This window comes from Lepisosteus platostomus, chromosome 28, assembly GCF_059453375.1.
Source record: "Lepisosteus platostomus isolate fLepPlt1 chromosome 28, fLepPlt1.hap1, whole genome shotgun sequence".
In the NCBI taxonomy this organism is placed as follows: Eukaryota; Metazoa; Chordata; class Actinopteri; order Semionotiformes; family Lepisosteidae; genus Lepisosteus; species Lepisosteus platostomus.
The window spans coordinates 636,761-656,053 of record NC_142638.1 but is presented as its reverse complement, the minus strand read 5'-3'; the positions used below and the strand labels follow the sequence as shown (position 1 = coordinate 656,053).

The window sequence follows — 19,293 nt, the reverse complement described above, 5'->3', positions numbered from 1 at the left end:
CCACTTTAACAGATCAGATGACCTATAAGCAGAAGGGGCAGAGGTTACCATGTAAAAGGTTAACTATCATGATGCCATAGGGAGCAGAAGGGTGTGTTGGTTTGAGACTAGCTTGGGATGTTGAGTGTTTGAGCTTTAGATACTTGCTAAAACCTTGTTTTCCTTGCTTACAGAATATCCAATTGCACAAGTGCTATGAAATCCAGACTGTGTCAGCTTAGTCCATGCTGAATAAACTCTTCATATTGTTACAAAATTATAGCTTTGTGTACATCTTCTTCCGTGGCACTCTTTCACACTGCCCAGAGCAGGGAGCCTACAGACCGCTGCTGTTTCCAAGAGCTCATGGAATTCAGGAACACATTCTATTGAAAAACATCACTGTCTGTGTAAAACAATGTGTTAGCTCACCCACTGATAATGGTAGCTAGAACTAGTTTATCTTTAAAAGTAATGAATTTCTCCAGTACTTTTACTTGACTCATTGACCACAGTCTGTCCTTCCTCTACCAGGTGATCTCCGCCCAGCAGCTGCCCAAGCTGAACACCGACAAGCCCAACTCCATTGTGGACCCCCTGGTCCGGATCGAGGTGCACGGGGTGTCGTCCGACACCACCAAGGCCGAGACGCCCTACATCACTAACAACGGTACACCGCCGAGAGCGCACAGCTGTTGGTAGTGGCTGCGGTGATCCCAGATGGCTCGAAACTCTCAGTACTCCCCCTTGGAGTCTGGGCTCAGTACAAAGTCCAGACTCCAAGGGGGAGTGAATGAGAGAGACAATGAGTCAGGAAAGGAAGCAGACAAAGGAGAAGACAGCAGCTGACAGAAAAGAACAGTTTGTTTTGATCTTGTTTTTCTGTGAGGAAAAATTAAAGTGTGCAAAAGCACCAGTTTCCTTTCTGAATGTGAAACGAAATGTGCTCTCATCTTCCTAACCAGCCTGTAACAATACCTTAAAGCAAAGACCCTGTTGCATCAATAATGTCAAAAAATGTAGTGCAAAGCAGATTAAGAGAGCAATGTATTTTAAAGCAGTTCCCTGTGTTGCACTTGACACTGAGGATTTGTTCTTATTTTCCCATTAACTCCAGTCTGTATTGTACTTCTTATCAAAACCAACATTGATTCCTGCTGGATTCTGGCATCCTGACGACTTTTCCTTTTACCCATGTATGAATTTTGTGGAGTGGGGATCATTGTGCCTCTTAATAATCATTGCTACAGTTATCAGTTTGTTGAAGCTCTCTCATCACTGTGGTCGATGTGTTCTGTGTGTAGTGTAAATCGATTGAACTGGTCTGTCCTGAGCTGGAGATAAAACAGCTAAATCTGGGGTCAGATTGCCAACAGGAACATTAATTACGCCCTCCATTAATCCGCTTACAGTTTGTTTCCTGCTCTACAGCTTCTCTTGAGAAAAGACATCTTAATCTCTAAAGAGACTGTGTGCTGCAGCAACGTTAACAAGGCCTTTGCTCTGGGGGTCCTGCCTGGGCAAGGGGATGACTGCTGTGTGCTGATAACTGTCCTCCTGTGGCCTGCAGGGTTCAATCCACTGTGGAATTGCACTCTGTCCTTCAAGATCCAGGTGCCTGAGCTAGCTCTGATCCGATTTGTGGTGGAAGATCATGACATGGCCTCCAGTAATGACTTTGTGGGCCAGTTCACTCTGCCCTTCACCAGCCTGCGCAGAGGTAATGTCGGCCTGATTTCCTATCTCTCCCGCTCTCTCTGGGTCTGTCTGCCTCTGCTCCCTGGGACGGGCAGCCTCACTGGGCAGTCAATGAGCAGAACATTCGCTCTCCTGGAAAGTGGAAAAAAGATCATGGCATGAGCATGGCATGTGGATGGACAGCTCTCTGTGTTGTACTACTGTTGAGTCATACCAGGCGCTGCTGTGTCAACAGGGAGTGTTGACTTGTGTATCAGGGCACAGGGAGGGGGAGTGTGTACTTAGCCTAATGGTCAAGGCCTCTTTCAGCAAACCTCGTCCTCTTAAAGCCCCACACAGTCAGAATCCAAGAGTTAACATTTTTTAGTTGTCAGTCAAGAGCTCTGACCACCTGTTATTGAAAAATGAAAATGGGAAAATTCCTGGCTTTCTCAGGTTTTTGTTTAAAGTTGCTATATAGACATGTACTTGTGTGACCAATAGGCTCTTAATGAGAACTTTGAAATAGCCAGAGCCAAGAGTTTTCAGTCTTTCTAAATAACAGAAATATCCTTAGTCCACCACATATTTGTTGGGACAGTCTGTCCTACACTGACAGACTGAAGGAGCTGAACCTTTTTAGTCTTGAACAGAGGAAGACAATGATAGGGGGGCCTGATACAAATATTCACAATCCTCAAAGACACTGACAAAGTTAATGCAGCAAATTTCTTCAGAAAAAGTAACACAACAAACAAAACAGATTTCCACAACTGAAAACATTTACTGAAGTGCATTTAAAAGAGGAGGCACCCCTTACATAAAGGGTGGTGGGAGTAGGGAATGTTGCAGTGTTGTTGAAGCTGATACACTGACTTCTTTCAATAAACAGATGGATAAGATCCTGGGATCAATTAGCTAACTACTGCACTGTTCTTTTTTGTATATCTAATATAGAAAGAATAGTCAGGGTTCATCGTTAGTTTGCAGTGTCATGTTTTATGTAAGCAACACAGGCACCCCTCCTTTCCAGCTTCTACGACCTTTTACCCCTGACCTCTAACCCCTCTGTCTTCCAGGATTCCGACACGTGCACCTGCTGAAAGAGGACGGCTGCTCCTTGTCCCCCGCCACCCTCTTCATCCACGTCAAGGTCTCTGCCCTGGGATCCACCAAGCCTGTGTCCCCGTGACCTGCGTGAGCCCCGTGCTCCGGTCCCTGGCCAGCGCACACAGTGACAGGGGTAATGAGGGGACGCTGGCAGCGTCTCGTTCAGCAGCTCAAAGGAACCCCCTCCAGAGAGAAGGCAAGCCCCATTGGTCATCATCGGTCCTACCCCTGTGGGACCAGGACAGGTCCAATACCAAGCTGGCTGGAGCTCGGAGAGAGAAGCACCAGGGAGCTTGTTCTCACGGAAATCCAGGGGTGTCCCTGGCCCTGTCCGGACATTGGGGTGCTCTGCTTGTCGAGTGTTTGAGGACAGTAGCAGCCTCGCTGGCAGGACTTTCACTCTTTTATTTCACCAGCTTATCAAGCTAAGAAAGCTGACCTTTTTTATTTGATTTGATTTTATTATTTTACACGATAAATTAGCAATATTTGATATGCAATTTTGCAGAGATGTAATACTCCAGTTATATTTTTTTAATGTAAAGAGTAACTTAACAGTTGTGATCTGTCTCCGGAGCTTCTAGGTTTATGTGACCAGGCTTAATTCCAGTGCTGCTGCTTTTGAGCAGGGGCTACTGGAGCAATTTGTCATGAAGGAGCAGAACCAGACTAAGGCTCCTGTGCTCAGCTCAGTCTCTGGGAAGCAGCTGATCCACATCCCTATCCCTGAGGTGCAGGAAGCAACTGCCAGGAACAGCGGCTGTCTTTCCCTGAGATGTGGACACCTCTCACTGGCTCACAGTCTGTTTAGTCCAGGGCAGGTCCACCAGAAAATCAACATCAAAATGAAAAATGAGCTGCTGTAATTTTTAAATTTTAGTTTGATGACTCAGAACACAAAGAGCAAACAAACCACAAATATGACCAGCGAAAGCCTGCCTCTTGAATTCAAGAGAGCTGTGAACTGGCAGCTTTCATAGAACATGGCTCCATGAAATGAGTTTTGTTAAGAAATGTCTTGTTTTTCAACTTCTTCCTGTTTAAAATCTCCCTTGCTCTTGTGCCTGACAGGGGTGGGCAATTTGAGTCCTCGAGAGCCCGTGTCCTGGAACTCTGAACTTCATCGCTTAATTGAACTCCATGTTTGGATGAGAAGTTAAACCACCTGTGTTTTTTATTTGCCAGTCAGTGGCTAATTAAAGGCCCCTGGTGCAGAGACACAGCACTGTAACGCCATTTTATCTCAGAAGCTGAAATTCACTGCTCATTAGCAGTTTGTCACGAATCGCACAAAGGGGAAGTAAGCGCTCCCACAGTCCCACGAGCTCTTCTCTCCCTAAACATCCACACACCGATCTACTCAGCACTATTTAAACCCTCACTAGTCTTCCCTTCCTCGCTCACGATTGAGGTCTCCTCCCTGAGCTGCATATCAGAAGTGCCTCGCATAGGATCCCTATCCACCCAAGTCCGGCTATACGGGACACAGTGGGGATCTGTCCAGGAGCAAGAGCTGCTTGTCTTAACTGTACTTCATCTCTGAAGAGTCTTTAAACAGTTATACCTGCTGCACAACACTCCCCTAACTGTCTCCTCGCTGCCTTCTGGAACAACACTAAGACTGCGGTTGGTTTTATAGCTTTCGTGTTTTGTAGAGCTTCTTGTAATTAAAAGGCTCACCAAATTAACTTGATAGTGTAATCAGATTACTTACTGAGTGCTCAGTGTATCCCCACCTCCAATTATGGTATTTATTGTTTATCAGCCCTTTGTACTGACAAGTATTATGTGATTAATACTCTAAATTAGTCAAGGGATGAGCCCGTGTGCACAGCAGGATCTGGCACTATAACATTGGTAACACTGTTGTCTGAAAGTCCCACAATTTCCTCTGTCTGAACGTCTCACAATTGTTTCCTCCAATATCTATGTATGACAGCAATGGTGCCCTATGTTGTTTGTGGACAAGAGGTTTTCTTTGCTTAGATGTGTGTTCTACTTTTCTGTGATATCTGTTTAAGTTTGACAATCCCTGTATTTGTGCCTTTTAGTTTGTTTATTTTATTTAAGTTTATGATAATGTTAAATTTCATAGGACATTTTTCAAAACTGTTTTGCACTGATGCAATCTCAACACATACTGAAGTTTGGATCAGTTTTCAAGTACTAATATTTGATTAAGTAAAAGAGAGGGTAAATTCTGTTTTCCATACCTCTATTCAACTCTTTGCTTCACGTGCTATTTTTGTGTCCATTATCTTCAAAAAGAAACCAGATCGAATGTGCACCCTGTTCACATACACCAGGCTCTCAATCTCCCAGTTCTGTTTCAGGTACAGAGCTTTTGTCTGTGCAGATATGCTGAACTTTGAGGTCTGATCTAGACAATGATATTAGACATGCTTTGTTTAAAGATGTCTTTCAGAGCATGTTAGTAAGACAAAAAACACAATAGCATCAGAGCTAGGCAGCAGTGTCCACAGGCAGGTGTGCACATTGTGAGCTCTCCTGAGTTTAGCATCAGTTCCGAAATGAGACAATAAACTTTCCTTTAATTCCAGGAAAAGTTGTTAATGTGTTTTGGATTCACGCGACTGAGCAGCATCCTAGTGAAGAGGATGAAGGTCAAGGCATGTGAAGCCCAGTGAGAGGTGCTGTAGGGGACAATGACAGTGCTCTCAGTCTTGGGACCCTGGATTTATTCTGTCTTCCAAATCATTTGTTAAAAAGATCCTTAATTTCCCCTGCCGTGCTTGGGTGCAGATCTGCTGTCTTAGTTTCTTGACCATATTTAGCATATTTTACAGTAAGATGAGGGATTTGCTTCAGAATTTTCTCCATGCAGCTTAAAATAGCTGATAGCTGATGTGTGGTGAGCGTTCTGGCGCACTATGGCTGCCGTCGCATCATCCAGGTGGATGCTGCACACTGGAGCTGGTGGTAGAGGGGAGACCCCATTACCTGTAAAGCGCTTTGAGTGGAGTGTCCAGAAAAGCGCTATATAAGTGTAAGCAATTATTTATATTATTATTATTATTATTATTATTATTATTATTATTATTATTATTATTATTATTATTATTATTATTATTATTAAAATCAAAGTTTCATACAGCAGTCCTTTCTAGTCAAAACATGCCCTCCTGGAATAATGTGCAAGATGTGGGTGGTGTATGTACATTAGCTGGTACAAGAAATTGTATATGGCCAATAAAGTGATCTGATCTTATCTAAATGACTACCAAGTGCACCCAGGCCTCTCAAGGTTCAGGGTTACTACAGGAGTCCTCATGCTGAAGGCTGATGCAGGTTTTCTTGGTCTCCTCAAAATCAGCAGCTGTCCAGCAGGATTTATAAGCAGCCATCAGACCTTCACTAATCTGCAGAATTTGGAGACATGTGATGTTAAACAAGCGCTTAATTAACTCAGAGATCGTTTAGAACATGCAAGGACCAGAGTTTCAGACAGACCTGTGGTTTTACAGTGCCCTATGAAACTAACTGAACTGGTTCACCAAGATCTGGGGTGGAGACCCCTGCTTTACAGATTTTAGAACTGGCCTTTACACATGAATACACGTCTACATATTATTTAAAGCAATGATGATACTAGTTGTATTTTCACAAGTAGTTTCTTAATTTATATTTGCAGTTTATGTTTTTGCTGCCTGCATTTCACACCCTGCACTTGTCAAATTAATCATCACCTGCCAGGGGTTTGATCCATTTTGAATTTTGGTTTCAGTCTTTCTGAATTCCTATTGAAATTTATACAGAATTTGCTCATCCTTTTGTTTTGGCTTCATCTGCAAAACTGTCCTGTTTGCTAGTCAGTTGGTCATTGATACAGATTAGAAAAAGATCACAGGGCATTTACCTCTCATTTAAACTGTTTCCTATTGGTTAACCATTTCTCAAATCAAATACATGCAGTACCTTAAACACTTTACCTTCTGCACAATTAATCTGTAAACCTTACATGCAATATAAGTGAGGCTTATTGGTCTATTATACATTTTGCAGATAAGCACTACATTAAGCAATTTTCCAGCCAGTGGTATTATTCTTATCTTGAGAAAGGAAAGTTAAGACCTCCTCAATCACTGCTGATAACAGAAACGGGAAAAAGACAGCAAAACAAAATTCCACTGAAGTACTTCCACTGGGGTGTGAAGAAGTGATAGATGTTGAAATCTCTTTTGTTTTTCACTTAGGCCTGTTCTTCTGTGAAATGTTTTAGATGCCCGCAGCTGTGTTTCAAAGACTCAAGGTATGAAGTGATGACAAAACCAGTAAATCAACTAAATCTGAAGATGGCAAATCGCACAACCAGAATCTTATTGTTGGTACAGACTTCAAACCAGCTACAACATCGCCATCTGGTGGCTAACTCGAAAAGTGCGGAAGGGTCGCTTTACTTCCTGTCACGAAGAAACGCGATTCTCAGGTGCAGTTGACTGAAATGAAAATTACTTAACATTAAATGCTTATTTTTTATTCTGTTTCCCATTTGCTCGTATATGTGCCAAGTAGATACTTTATGCAGAAACTTATTTCCTGAAACAGCAAAACAGATACGTGACCGTGATCCTTTTTATGGACCAGATCTTTCAGATTACACAAATAATCTGAAATATAGCTCGGATAGCTCAGTCGGTAGAGCATCAGACTTTTAAGCCAGCAGCCATATCACCCTGCAACTCACAACTGGCAACCCACTGAAGCTAAGCAGGTGTGAGCCTGGTCAGTACCTGGATGGGAGACCTCCTGGGAAACACTAAGGTTGCTGCTGGAAGAGGTGTTAGTGGGGCCAGCAGGGGGCGCTCACCCTGTGGTCCATGTGGGTCCTAATGCCCCAGTATAGTGATGGGGACACTATACTGTAAACAGGCGCCGTCCTTCGGATGAGACATAAAACCGAGGTCCTGACTCTCTGTGGTCATTAAAAATCCCAGGGCTCTTCTCGAAAAGAGTAGGGGTGTACCCCGGTGTCCTGGCCAAATTTCCAATTGGCCCTTACTAATCATGCCCTCTATGAATTGGCTACATTACTCTGCTCTCCTCCCCACTGATAGCTGATGTGTGGTGAGCGTTCTGGCGCACTATGGCTGCCGTCACATCATCCAGGTGGATGCTGCACATTGGTGGTGGTGGAGGGGAGTCCCCATTACCTGTAAAGCGCTTTGAGTGGAGTGTCCAGAAAAAGCACTATATAAGTGTAAGCAATTATTATTATTATTATTATAAATCTTCAAGAAATAAAAAACAAACTACTAACTTTAAACTATATATATATATACTTCAGGTCACGACTAAACCGAAACACTACACCTTTATGCACTTCAGGTAAAGACAAAGTTTATGTACTTTAATTCACAGCAGAACTGAGTGTCCTAACTTGAAAACAACCAGTACACACACACACAGTACAGGCCATGTGTTGGGGCATTAAGCCCCAAGACTACATTTACCAGCAGCCACCGCGCCGCCCGGCCAATAGCCGCGACAGATACTGCGGGGTCGGAGCGTCCCTTAGTTCCTGGTTAAAGATGGCGGACGAGAATGAGACAGCACCGAAACCGGAGAGACAGGACGAGGTAGAAGACGACCACGGCCACTGCAGTGACTGTGAGAATGAGGAGCACCACTTCAGTGATGGGTATGAACGTTGGCGGCTGTTTTTGGTTGTGTGCAAAATAGGGTTTATTGCTATACGGCGTGACAATAAAGCGATGTAGTACAGCCGGGTTGAAACAGCATAATCCGTGCAGGCCTGCCCCCTTTGTCGCGTTTGATTGGAGGGGTGGTTGGATTGACAGCGAGCTCTGGGAGCTGACTGGTGGGAAGACAGATCCATCGTGGTGGGGGCGGGTCTTGGGGTCTGTGACTTTCTGTAGTGGCAAAGCCGGGGCACGGATGGAAACTGAAAGCTCAGCTCGTAAAAATAAATTTAAAACGGTTTGCACTATGACTGTAGCCACATTTGACAGGAAAGCATACTGCTTTCCCGTTAGGCTGGAAGCGGTACAAGTCTAATTAATGCACCCAATTTAATCAGTCACGGGGCTACACACGCTGATTACTGACGCAGAACCACATATTCGGTCAGGGATTCGTATGAGTGGTGCATAAAAGACAACCAAATGCAGGAAAAAAAATAAACATCAAAATAATAGCTTTAGCTGACAGGTCTCGGCTCTGTGTCGCACGTCGTGAGGATGCAGCGGCTCTGCTCGGGGTCGGAGGGTCCGGCGAGGAGTTTGAAACCGGGGGGCTCGGCGGTGATGACGTCATCGCCGCGTTCCGCCCTGCCCGGTCCGCGTGTCCAGTCTGTCCCCTCGCGCGGGCTGCGGGGGCGCGGGCGCGGGCCGTGCCCGAGGCGGAAGGGGCGAGCGAGAGCGCGCCCGGAGTCCGCGCTCCTCCCTCTTCTTGTCGTGCTGTTGTAAAAGCCCCCTGGCGGGTGTAATACCCCGTCTCGCGCACACCTGCCCCGGCGAGGGTGGCCGCCTGCAGAGGGCTGGGAGGATTTACATCCATTCCCTCTCCACGCCGCAGCGCAGTGCCTGAAAACTGAAGCCGTGCAGTGCTGTAAAAGCAGCGTGGTGCAGGAAAGGCCTTTCCTGCAGCGCCTCAAGGCTGTGTGCGCTCTGCTGCTCTTCGGTGGACATTCCTGAGAGCCTTGTGAGTGGTGCACGGGTTGGGGTCGGGGCAGGAGAGGAGCTGGGCTCTGTGTCCACATCACGTGCTGGCGGTGGTGCCGCCTCAGCCCGTTCCCCTTCCCTCTGGTGCCCCATGTGACCCTGACCTCCCCCCTCGCTGCCTCCCGGTCCACACGCTGCCTGGGCCCGGCAGTTCGGCTCTCCGAGGGGGGGCTGCAGGGAGTCCGCCGGCCAGCACTAGGCCCGTCTGTTCGGGAGGGATCGGTTCTTATTCCCATTCTGCTTCAGTACCTCATCCGACAAGTGTCTTGCGGTCCTCATTGTTAGTGAGGTGGGCTGTCTGTAAAAAGGTGTAGCCTAGTTTATAAAGTGATTGCTGCACTGTCCCAATTGCCAGTTTTGAAAGATCGGAAGGTGACGTTTTCCTCCTGGGGGGACAGGATTAGTCTGTTCCAGCCGCTGTGTTGAGCCAGCGGTCGCTGGTTGGTTTCCCCTCGCCCTGCTCTTTCTGCTGTGGTCTGCAGTCTCTGTCGCTGCCCCTGCTGCTCCCCGACCTGCGGAATCAGACTGGACGCCTGTGGCTGGAGAAGCAGCCAGGCCTGATTGTGAAGTCTGTCAACACACTCACCTGTGTGCAGAGCCTGACAGTGACTCCCATCCACGCTGGGCTTGGTTTGAAATGCTGCATGAAATCCTGCTACTAGTGCAATGAACACTTAGAAATTGCAAATGTTTGGTAAAATATTTTTAATATCTGTAGTATTGTGTGGCTGCAGTGCTTTGGCATCTCAGTTTGAGCATTGCATGGTGGTGTCTCTGCCCTCCCCGAGTGGTTGCAGCCCGGTGGTTTAGGCTCAAGCAGCCTGTCTGGGGAAGTACTACCCTTTGCTCGTGTTGCACAGCGGCACATCTGTGTGCAAATTCTGATTGGATCCGCTGCAGATGTCTAAGAATGAATGGACTTGACTGCACTTTGTGTGATGAGAAAAGGAATATTTTTAAGGTGAAAGAGTGCATCATCCCTCAGTAGTCCACGCTGTGCTTACTGTAAGTTTATTTTTGTTGAAAGCAATAGGATGTCTGGAGTTTATTAGTTTTATGCCCCCTTGCCCTTTTGGCAGTAGATGTGGACAGGTGCTTTGCGTTATTAATCTGTTAGAATGTCTGTTTGCAAGCTCGCGTGGGCTTCGTAGAATAGGGAATCAGGTCTTTAGATTCCCTATCCTGATACGCTTTGAAAGCCATCGAACACTCAGGGTTCACAGCTCCTGTCGCCCCATTGACGCAGGGTAACACGTAACATGGCTGAACATGAGAAATGCTCACACCCTGCTCTCATTTAACCCCAGAGCGCAGGGAACAGCGCTTTACACAAAGGGTGGCGGAAGTCTGGAACAAGCTGCCCAACCCGGTTGTTGAAGCTGGTACCCTGGCTTCTTCCAGGACGTGTCGGATGAGGACATGGGATTTGATTTGGGATCTGTTAACTTCCGAACGGGCTAGGTGGGCGAGAGGCCGGCTCTTGTTCGGCACCGTCCTTCTGTCCAGTTCGTACTGCGGATGGAAGGGTGGTCCCGCTGCTGGTGCCGGACCTCCGAGGGCCCTGGCTGTCCCTCGTGTCCCCGGGCGCGAGCAGGAGGCTGACCGGCGGCTGTGTCCCTCTGCCCGCAGGGAGAAGAGCCCAGCGGACGACGGCGGGGCCAAGAAGAAGAAGAAGAAACAGAGGAGGAAGAAGGAGAAAGCGGGGGGGAAGGACGTGGCGCAGGACCAGTCGGCCAAGGTGAGCCCCAGCGCCGGCCGGACGTCCCGTAGCAGGGTGTCGGGGCTGTGGTGAAGGCGCAGATCGGTCCTGACGGAAGTCTTTCAAAGTCTCAAGGACACGTGTTTAGTAAAACTCAGATCTGGCTCTGAGCACCTCAGGTGTGCGTCTCTGTGCTGCGGTTTGTGGTTTGGCTGTGGTGTTTGTCCCTGACCCTGTTCTCCCGCCCTCCAGTCATTGCAGGCTGAATGTTGGAGTGGGTGGGCGTTGTAATAACATTCACATTTTCCCAGACCTGTAAGATCTTATACAAGGTAGATGCATGGCTTGGTACATTGTACTTTCTTTCTGTGTCATTAAAAAATTTGCAGCCTTCAAGCTGACTCTTAATTAGCTCAAAGGGCAACACAACCATCCAAGGCAAGGAGTTATAAATCTGGCCGGCTGTGCCAATGTGACCTTTGACCTCAGGAGCTGGACAGGCCGGCTGTTAGACTCCACCTGCAGGTGGTTCCTGTCACATAGTTGGCTGCTCTTACCTCTGACCTCTGTCCCCCCCCACCGCAGGTGAACTCTCTGCCCGCGGACAAGCTGCAGGAGATCCAGAAGGCCATCGAGCTCTTCTCCGTGGGCCAGGGGCCTGCCAAGACCATGGAGGAGGCCAGCCGCCGCAGCTACCAGTTCTGGGACACGCAGCCCGTCCCCAAGCTGGGTGAGTCAGGAGGGCAGGGCGCCGAGGGAGGGGAGGCGGGTTTCAAGAGCGGGTTTTTGTCAGGTGACAAGAGCGACCTTGGACAGTCTGCACCTGGGGTGAAGGAGATCCGTTTCTTCCAGTGTGCTGGGGCCTCCTGATTGCAGTTATGTACTGTCCCTGGCGCTGCTGTGACTGGTACCATCAGCAGGGCGATCCTGGACTTGCCATTCCTGGGGACCCACTGTGCCTCATGCCCTGCTGTCCCACAGTTAGATGTTTTTCTCAGCATGGCCCTCGTAACCAGCATCATTCCCACCTGTCCTCCAGTTTTCTCCTGCTCATTGGTCATTAAGACCTGACCAGGAGGGAGGGGGACATTCCGGGTCCGGGAACAATCCAGTTAAGTTGTTGCAATGCAAATCAAGGACCAAGGCTCTCCTTTTCATCAGTAACTACAGTGTGTACTGCAGGTACTAACCTACTCGAGACAGCGGAGCAGACGCTCTGGCTGACCTGCGTGTCCCGGCTCTGTTTGCAGGAGAGGTGGTGATGTCGCATGGCTCCATCGAGCCCGATAAGGACAACATCCGCACGGAGCCCTACAGCCTGCCCCAGGGCTTCATCTGGGACACCCTGGACCTGGGCAACTCTGCTGTGGTGAGCTGCCCCTTCCTTCTGCTCCAGGGGGGTTTCTGGTGCCGGTTGAAGCACATGCCCCGCTCTTGGCCCGTCTCAGACAGCTGTGCTTCCTGTTGAGTTCTTGGCTGCTAGTAGGTCCAGAGTCGATTTCCATGTGGACCGGCTTCCCTCCGGTCGGTTTCATGCCATGCAAGTATTAGCTGAGGAAGACCGTTGGGAAAGGGGAAGACCTGCATTTGTTGTTAATCGTTAGAAAACTTTGTTGAGCGGGAAATTAAATCTGGTCCTGGGCACCATCCATCCATTCTCTAAAGAGACTGGCTCCCCTGCGACTGTGTGTTGGATAAAGCCGTGGATGGTCGGAAGAGACCAGCAACGGGCGCGAGGTGGGACACACCCTGGGGTGGGACGCCAGTCCAGTTCGGTTAGCTTTGGATCCCCCGTTCTCGGTGTGTTGCATGTGCACGTGAGCCCTCAGAGAGTCGCCCTGCTGCGTGAACAGAGAGAGCATCGCCGTGCCCTCGGCTGTGGAAGTCCAGCGGCCCACTGGACGTGGGCAGCGATGTGTCTCGCTCGGCCCCTCTGGCAGGCAGGCGGGTGCGAGCGGTCCTGTCCCCCCGTTTTGCTGTGCTGGAACGTGCAGGAGCCCCATGTCACCCTCCCTCCTCTCTGTCGCCGGCAGCTGAAGGAGCTCTACACTCTGCTGAATGAAAACTACGTGGAGGACGACGACAACATGTTCCGCTTCGATTACTCCCCCGAATTCCTGCTCTGGTGAGTGGCACTGCCTCCGGCGCCCTGTGCCCTGGGTACATCAGCTGCTTCACCTGTTGGGATCTGGATCAGTCTCAAACACACACACATTTTAGCGTCTGCTCCGCTAATGTGCGCAGATGCAAACGTGCTTTAAAACGAGCAGGTTCTGTAGACATGTCACATCAGCGTGATGTTGTTAGGCCCTTTCTGCCACCTGCAGCTCACACAGGTCAGAAAATACTTGTTAACGTTGGCACTTAGTGACTGTCCCCAGACTTGTATTTCTAGAAGTGCCTTTCATGCACTGTGGTCTAGAGAGACGGCACAAAGCTTGTCCGAGATGTCCGAAAAAGAGGCATCGCAGTTGGGTATTATTTCTGCACACCATGAAAACTGCTGTAGAAGAATCCTACAGGACTGGGGTCCTGCACAGCAGTGTCTGGAGATCATCGCCCCCCCGTCTCTCTCTCTCCTGGCAGGGCGCTGCGCCCCCCTGGCTGGCTGCCTCAGTGGCACTGCGGAGTGAGGGTGGTGTCCAATAAGAAGCTGGTCGGGTTCATCAGTGCCATCCCTGCCTCCATCCGCATCTACGACATGTGAGTGGCAGCCACTGCCCACTTGACCCGCCTGCTCCACGCACCTGCCTCTCTCCATGCTCACACTCTCACTGCAGCCCTCCCCAGTGTCATTTGCGTTACTGGAGCTCGGGCTCTTTAGTCATTTCTCTGGTAGTTTTTTTTCAATGGGACAGTGAAAAGTGAAATTGAGGAAGCTTGACAACATACAGCTTGTACTGTATTGCTTCCAACAGTTTCACAGGCTGGTCATCTGATATTATCAGCAGAAAGGTGCACACAGGATGAAATCCTTGTTATCTCTGCTATTTCTAATGTATTAATTTCCTAATCATTATATTACTCTACTGCACTAACCTTGGTGTTGGAGAGTTCCAATGCTTCAAAGTTTTTTTTGGGCTGATAAAGCCAGTGTCCTGACCAAATATCCCCCTGGCTTTTAACAGTCATGGACTCCGAATAATCGCTATCCATGCCTTCCTTACTCACATTATTATTATCATTGTTATTATTCCTGTCTAGTTAAGCAAGTGGGCGACTCAAGTAATTGATGGCTGGTTTGGAAAACCAGAAGGGTGGTGGGAGTAGGGAACAAGCTGCCTGCCATGTTGTTGAAACCGACACACTGCTTCTTTCAGGAAACAGCTGAGATCATGAGCTCTTTGGCTGAAATAGTCACTTATCTAGCTGACTGGCGAGATGGGCCAAATGGCTCCTCTCATCTGTAACCGTTCTTGTTTTCTAAGATGGCACTGTAGCTCTCCAAGGCCACGATTTGTGTTCGACGAGGTTTTGTGTCAATGCTTTTACACCTTCGGTGCCGCTAGCAGCCAGGTCTGCCTGGTGTGAAGTGGTATTGTGGTATTGTCCTTGAAAAAGCCTCTTTTCTCTCTCCGCCTCCCTCCCTCGCTCCAGAGAGAAGAAGATGGTGGAAATCAACTTCCTCTGCGTGCACAAGAAGCTGCGCTCCAAGCGGGTGGCACCGGTGCTGATCCGGGAGATCACCAGGCGGGTCAACCTGCAGGGCATCTTCCAGGCTGTCTACACTGCTGGTGTGGTGCTGCCCAAGCCTGTGGGCACCTGCAGGTGAGCCCCTAGCAAAATACCAGGCAGGCTGGCTTGGAAAGTCTTCAGTCAGGTCCGCTTCTCCCCTGAGGGTCAGCACACCTCTGTCCAGCCCTGATCGGATGGGTGGGTTTTAGTCTGCAGCGTCCTGTCCCGAGGAAGTTACTGTGCCACGAAGCCTGTAGTGTGCTTGGCGTGCATGTCTTGGGTGCAGAGGTCAGGGATGGGCGTGTGCTTGAATCTGTTGCTCCAGACAGTGGCAGGCTCTCAGGTTCTCTAGCTCTGCCCACTGATCTGTGTCTGTGTGCGACTGTGGCGTTGGCAGGTACTGGCACCGCTCCCTGAACCCCCGGAAGCTCATCGACGTGAAGTTCTCTCACCTGAGTCGGAACATGACTATGCAACGCACCATGAAGCTGTACCGGCTGCCTGAGGTCAGTGCCCGCGCTGCGTCGCCTCTGCCCGCTCGCTCCCGGCCGGCTGTCGGAGCAGACGGTTCCACGCAGGGTTACCTGCTCTGGTCAGGCCATTGGCTCGTAACTGTGTGTTCACTGTTTCCCCGGCTGGGAGTGGCAGACCGGAGTGTTTTGTAATAAGGAGGGGGGTCGGGGCCTGCTTTCCGGGGCAGCGCTGGTTCCAATCCAAGCTGTCTCCCTCTCTGTCCAGAACCCGAAGACGCAGGGGCTGCGACCCATGCAGAAGAAGGATGTGGCCATGGTGCACCGGCTGCTACAGGCCTACCTGAAGCAGTTTCACCTGGCGCCGGTGATGAGCCTGGAGGAGGTGGAGCACTGGCTGCTGCCCCAGGAGAACATCATCGACACCTATGTGGTGGAGGTGAGCGCGCCAGCCTATCCGAACCCGTGCCAGCCTCCCTCCGCCACAGCTCCCGGGCAGTCTCACCCTGACAGATCAGGAAAATTGGTTTGTCCTGTAGATCTGCCGGGTTGTCTCTCCAATCTGCAATCCCAGACTCTTAATTCAGGCTCACTAGCTCCTCCCTCAGCCCAGCACGGCCGACGGTTCCTGACCTTTCCCCCCTCTCATCACTCACTGCCTGGCCTGTTTTCCCAGAATGCTGAGGGGGTGGTGACGGACTTCCTGAGTTTCTACACCCTGCCCTCCACCATCATGAACCACCCAGTGCACCGCAGCCTGAAGGCGGCCTACTCCTTCTACAACGTGCACACTGTCGCGCCCCTCATGGACCTCATGGGCGACGCCCTCATCCTGGCCAAATCGGTGAGCTTTGCCGCGGCATGGCGTCTTCATTTTACAGGTGTTTGCGTTCCACATCGTTTATTCTTTCATCCAAGTTTGAGTATGTGCCCCCAAGGCACTTATATAATAGTGTGTTAACTCCACATTGATCATGGCATCGGTTGTCTCAATCACAGCCTCTTGGTGCACAAGAAATCGGAAAGTTAGGAGATTTGCCCAAGTGTTCAAGTTAGTGTCTTGAAGTATTAACTTACTGGTGTTGCAACACATTTAAATTTCCTCTGGGTTTATTACCTTGAAATGTAAAAGGTCATGTGATCAAATGTAAAAGTGCCTCACTGATTACAAAGGAATCGTTTCACAGAGACTGGAATCAAAAGATGTATTTATGCTCACATGGAACAAATCCTGTGCATTGATTTCAGTTTACTAAGATCTCTTGGTCTCTGCTTTGACTTTCTGTAAAATATTTGTTGCTTAACCACCAGGATATTTGGTCGCTTTGTGAAAGATCAAACGGTATCTGGCTTCACTCGGTTGAGAAGTATGTAACCTCATGGAAATAGACCTTGTCTCCCTGTCTCCTCTCCTGCAGAAAGGGTTTGATGTCTTCAATGCACTGGACCTGATGGAGAACAAGACCTTCCTGGAGAAGCTCAAGTTTGGGATTGGAGATGGGAACCTGCAGTATTACCTGTACAATTGGAAGTGTCCCAGCATGGGCGCAGAGAAGGTGAGTCTGCGTGCTGAGTGTCCTGTGGAGATTCTTGTTGGGTTTGCTAACGAAGATGCCTTTACACAGGATAGAACTGTCGTGTCATAGAAGGAACATGGATTTTTATTAGGGCATTGCTTTAGCATGTGGTTTATCTACCAGTTTATCTATTTTTAGAGAAGAGGTTAATTTCACACTGACGCAGAAAAGTTGCAGCCTTTCCGCTGTGCAGCCTTCCTGTGTTTCACAGCTGTTTTTCGTCGTCAGTGATAATGAACCTCTGCACTGCTCCCTGCTCTAGTCTCCTGGTAGCCACTGATACAGCTGCAGGGCCGTTCGGGGTCCCTGCAGTGATTTGGGTGAAGTTTCCCCCCCGACTGCTGCTCCACACTGTCTTTAACCAAGTCACATTCCCTCTGGAATCTCCCAGCTAGGAACTAGCAGAGACGTCTGCACCTGAGCAGTTACTCTCTGTTGACAAGCCCTAGTCCCCCAGACCATGTCAAATGAGCAAAAGCCCCTGGTGTAAACGTGCCGGAGGCCCGAGGGAGAGAGAGCACCCTGGTGTCGCCCTGCAGTTAAGGCAGGAAGCCCAGCCCGTGAAAACAGTGGCGATTCCAAATCAGGTCAGAGTGTCCTAGAAGATCCCTTTAGTTTATTTTTAGAAATTGGCGGCAGAGTGTTTTGCAGTGACTGCTGCCAGGTCTCTCACAGCAGGGGACACGCTGGCCTCCTCTTGACTGCTGACCAAGCATGAACGCTGTGTGCCTCTGGGGAGCACCAGGGACACTTGCCATCAGCCTTCTGACCTCCATCTGCTGTTTGCATTTTGTGAGGGTCTGAAAGCAGTGGCACATCATACCAAAATGAATTGACCTTACTAAGATGAAAAGTTTTGGTTTTTTAGCTCTTAGTATTTTAAAGCCATTTGATGACCCTTCCTCAGTTCTTGCTGACTGTTCTGAAACCCTGTGCCATTTGAAAGCCAGCATTGTCACGGTCTCTTTGTGTTCCCTCATTGTTTTGCTGTTTCTGAATGCAGTGAGCACAATGGCACTGCAGGGGTCAGGCTCTGTCACATTGAAAGAGGATTTATTTTTTTCTGATTGCCCACTAGGGGGCACTGTGAGCCAGATAATCTTGGAGAGGCATTCTGCACAGCTGGGAGGGGAGGGGGGCCAGTGGAGTCACTACTGGAACGGCCTTTCTGTCCAGAAACACTGTCAATGGTGCAGCCAGGTGCTGGTTGTGTTAGTCTCACCAGAGCTTTGAGGAAATTGCTGCATTTCTTTGCGCTCTGCCCTGCTGCTCAGTGTCCTGGGCCTGACAGTGCTGTCAACGCCTGAGACGCTGTTTCCCAGCAGGCTCATGGCCAGATGGAGCCTGGGCTGGAGAGAGGGCCTGAGCTGTGGTCATCTCAACTGACGAGCTGGTCCTCTGCTTTTCCTGTCAGGTGGGCCTGGTGCTACAGTGACCCCGGGACTGGGCAGGGAGCTGATGCTACTCGCCGACGGACCGACAAGCTGACGGACGGACTTGACTGCTTCAGGAGAAAGAACCCGTACCACTTTGACCTTTGACCCACGCTGCCACGGGGAGGAAAGGTGCCAGATCAACGCGGAGCTGCAGCTGACTGGACTTCGTTGCGATGAACTGCTCTGACAGGGGAAAACACAAGGAGTAAAACTAGAACATGCAGACTTGCCTCAATCATATCTGATCACACACAACTTTCTCGCCACGCCGGACGCATCTGAGAACATCGTTTCAGTAAAAGCCGAACCTGACCACGTTGTCGATAAAAGGAACGGACAGACAGAAACCGTGTTAATGGACTGGCCACAAGATGGCGCTGTCGCTGGTCCTCATGCAGGCTGGCACTGCAGGTGCTCTCTGTGCCCCTCGCCCTGGACACTGGACACAAGCAGCAGCTGTAAGGGCTTATAATCACCAACTCCAGCTGTTTCCAGATATGCTTCAGGCTACACAGGTTTGCTGTGCAGATCCATCCTCAGATGACGTGGATAAGACTTTTTTTTTTTTAATCACGGTTCACCTAACAGCTCTTGTGTCTTTCAAGCTGTCCTTGGAAAAAGAGAAAACCTGCGTCCAAGGTCTAGCTGGCCAGTTCAGTGGACAGAGCCGGTGCGGGCGAGAGACGGACCTGTCCAGTAGGCGAGGGGAGGCGTTGCTCTGATCAGCGTGAGCGAGGCAGTTTCGGACACGGCGAGCCAGCAATGCAATAAACACTAAAGCAGAGTGTTCTTCTTTTGTAAACGTCAGTGACTTGGAAGACAGCGCAGTGTTCATGGGAAGGGGGTGTGAGGGGACGGGATGGTTTTCGAAATAAAACTAGAAGTGCTCTATCCTGCAGGGAGTGTTCTGTCTTCTTTAGGCCAGGCTGCAGCTCCTTTAAGTTATTTATTCAACCAAGACTGTCAGTT

General features: G+C 49.4%; 2 protein-coding genes across 5 annotated transcripts in view; both read left to right on the top strand.

The window, feature by feature from the left end:
* Positions 1-5,332, top strand: part of LOC148638514 (1-phosphatidylinositol 4,5-bisphosphate phosphodiesterase delta-3-A-like) — a 29,829-nt gene extending 24,497 nt beyond the window's left edge. For all 4 annotated transcript variants that reach the window (XM_088623325.1, XM_088623324.1, XM_088623326.1 and 1 more), the window contains 3 exons: positions 514-649; positions 1,550-1,699; positions 2,736-5,332. In XM_088623325.1, coding sequence (XP_088479451.1) covers positions 514-649; positions 1,550-1,699; positions 2,736-2,848 — 399 coding nt within the window. In that variant the 3' untranslated portion in view covers positions 2,849-5,332. The remainder of the gene's footprint in view (positions 1-513; positions 650-1,549; positions 1,700-2,735) is intronic.
* Positions 5,333-8,270: 2,938 nt separating this feature from the next.
* Positions 8,271-19,222, top strand: LOC148638513 (glycylpeptide N-tetradecanoyltransferase 1-like). Its single transcript, XM_088623047.1, has 12 exons — positions 8,271-8,425; positions 11,097-11,205; positions 11,752-11,896; positions 12,417-12,535; positions 13,200-13,291; positions 13,753-13,869; positions 14,764-14,934; positions 15,239-15,347; positions 15,580-15,750; positions 15,988-16,155; positions 16,730-16,867; positions 18,303-19,222. Exons 1-12 carry the CDS (start codon positions 8,316-8,318, stop codon positions 18,321-18,323), a joined length of 1,470 nt encoding a protein of 489 aa, XP_088479173.1. The 5' UTR covers positions 8,271-8,315; the 3' UTR covers positions 18,324-19,222.
* Positions 19,223-19,293: the final 71 nt, after the last annotated feature.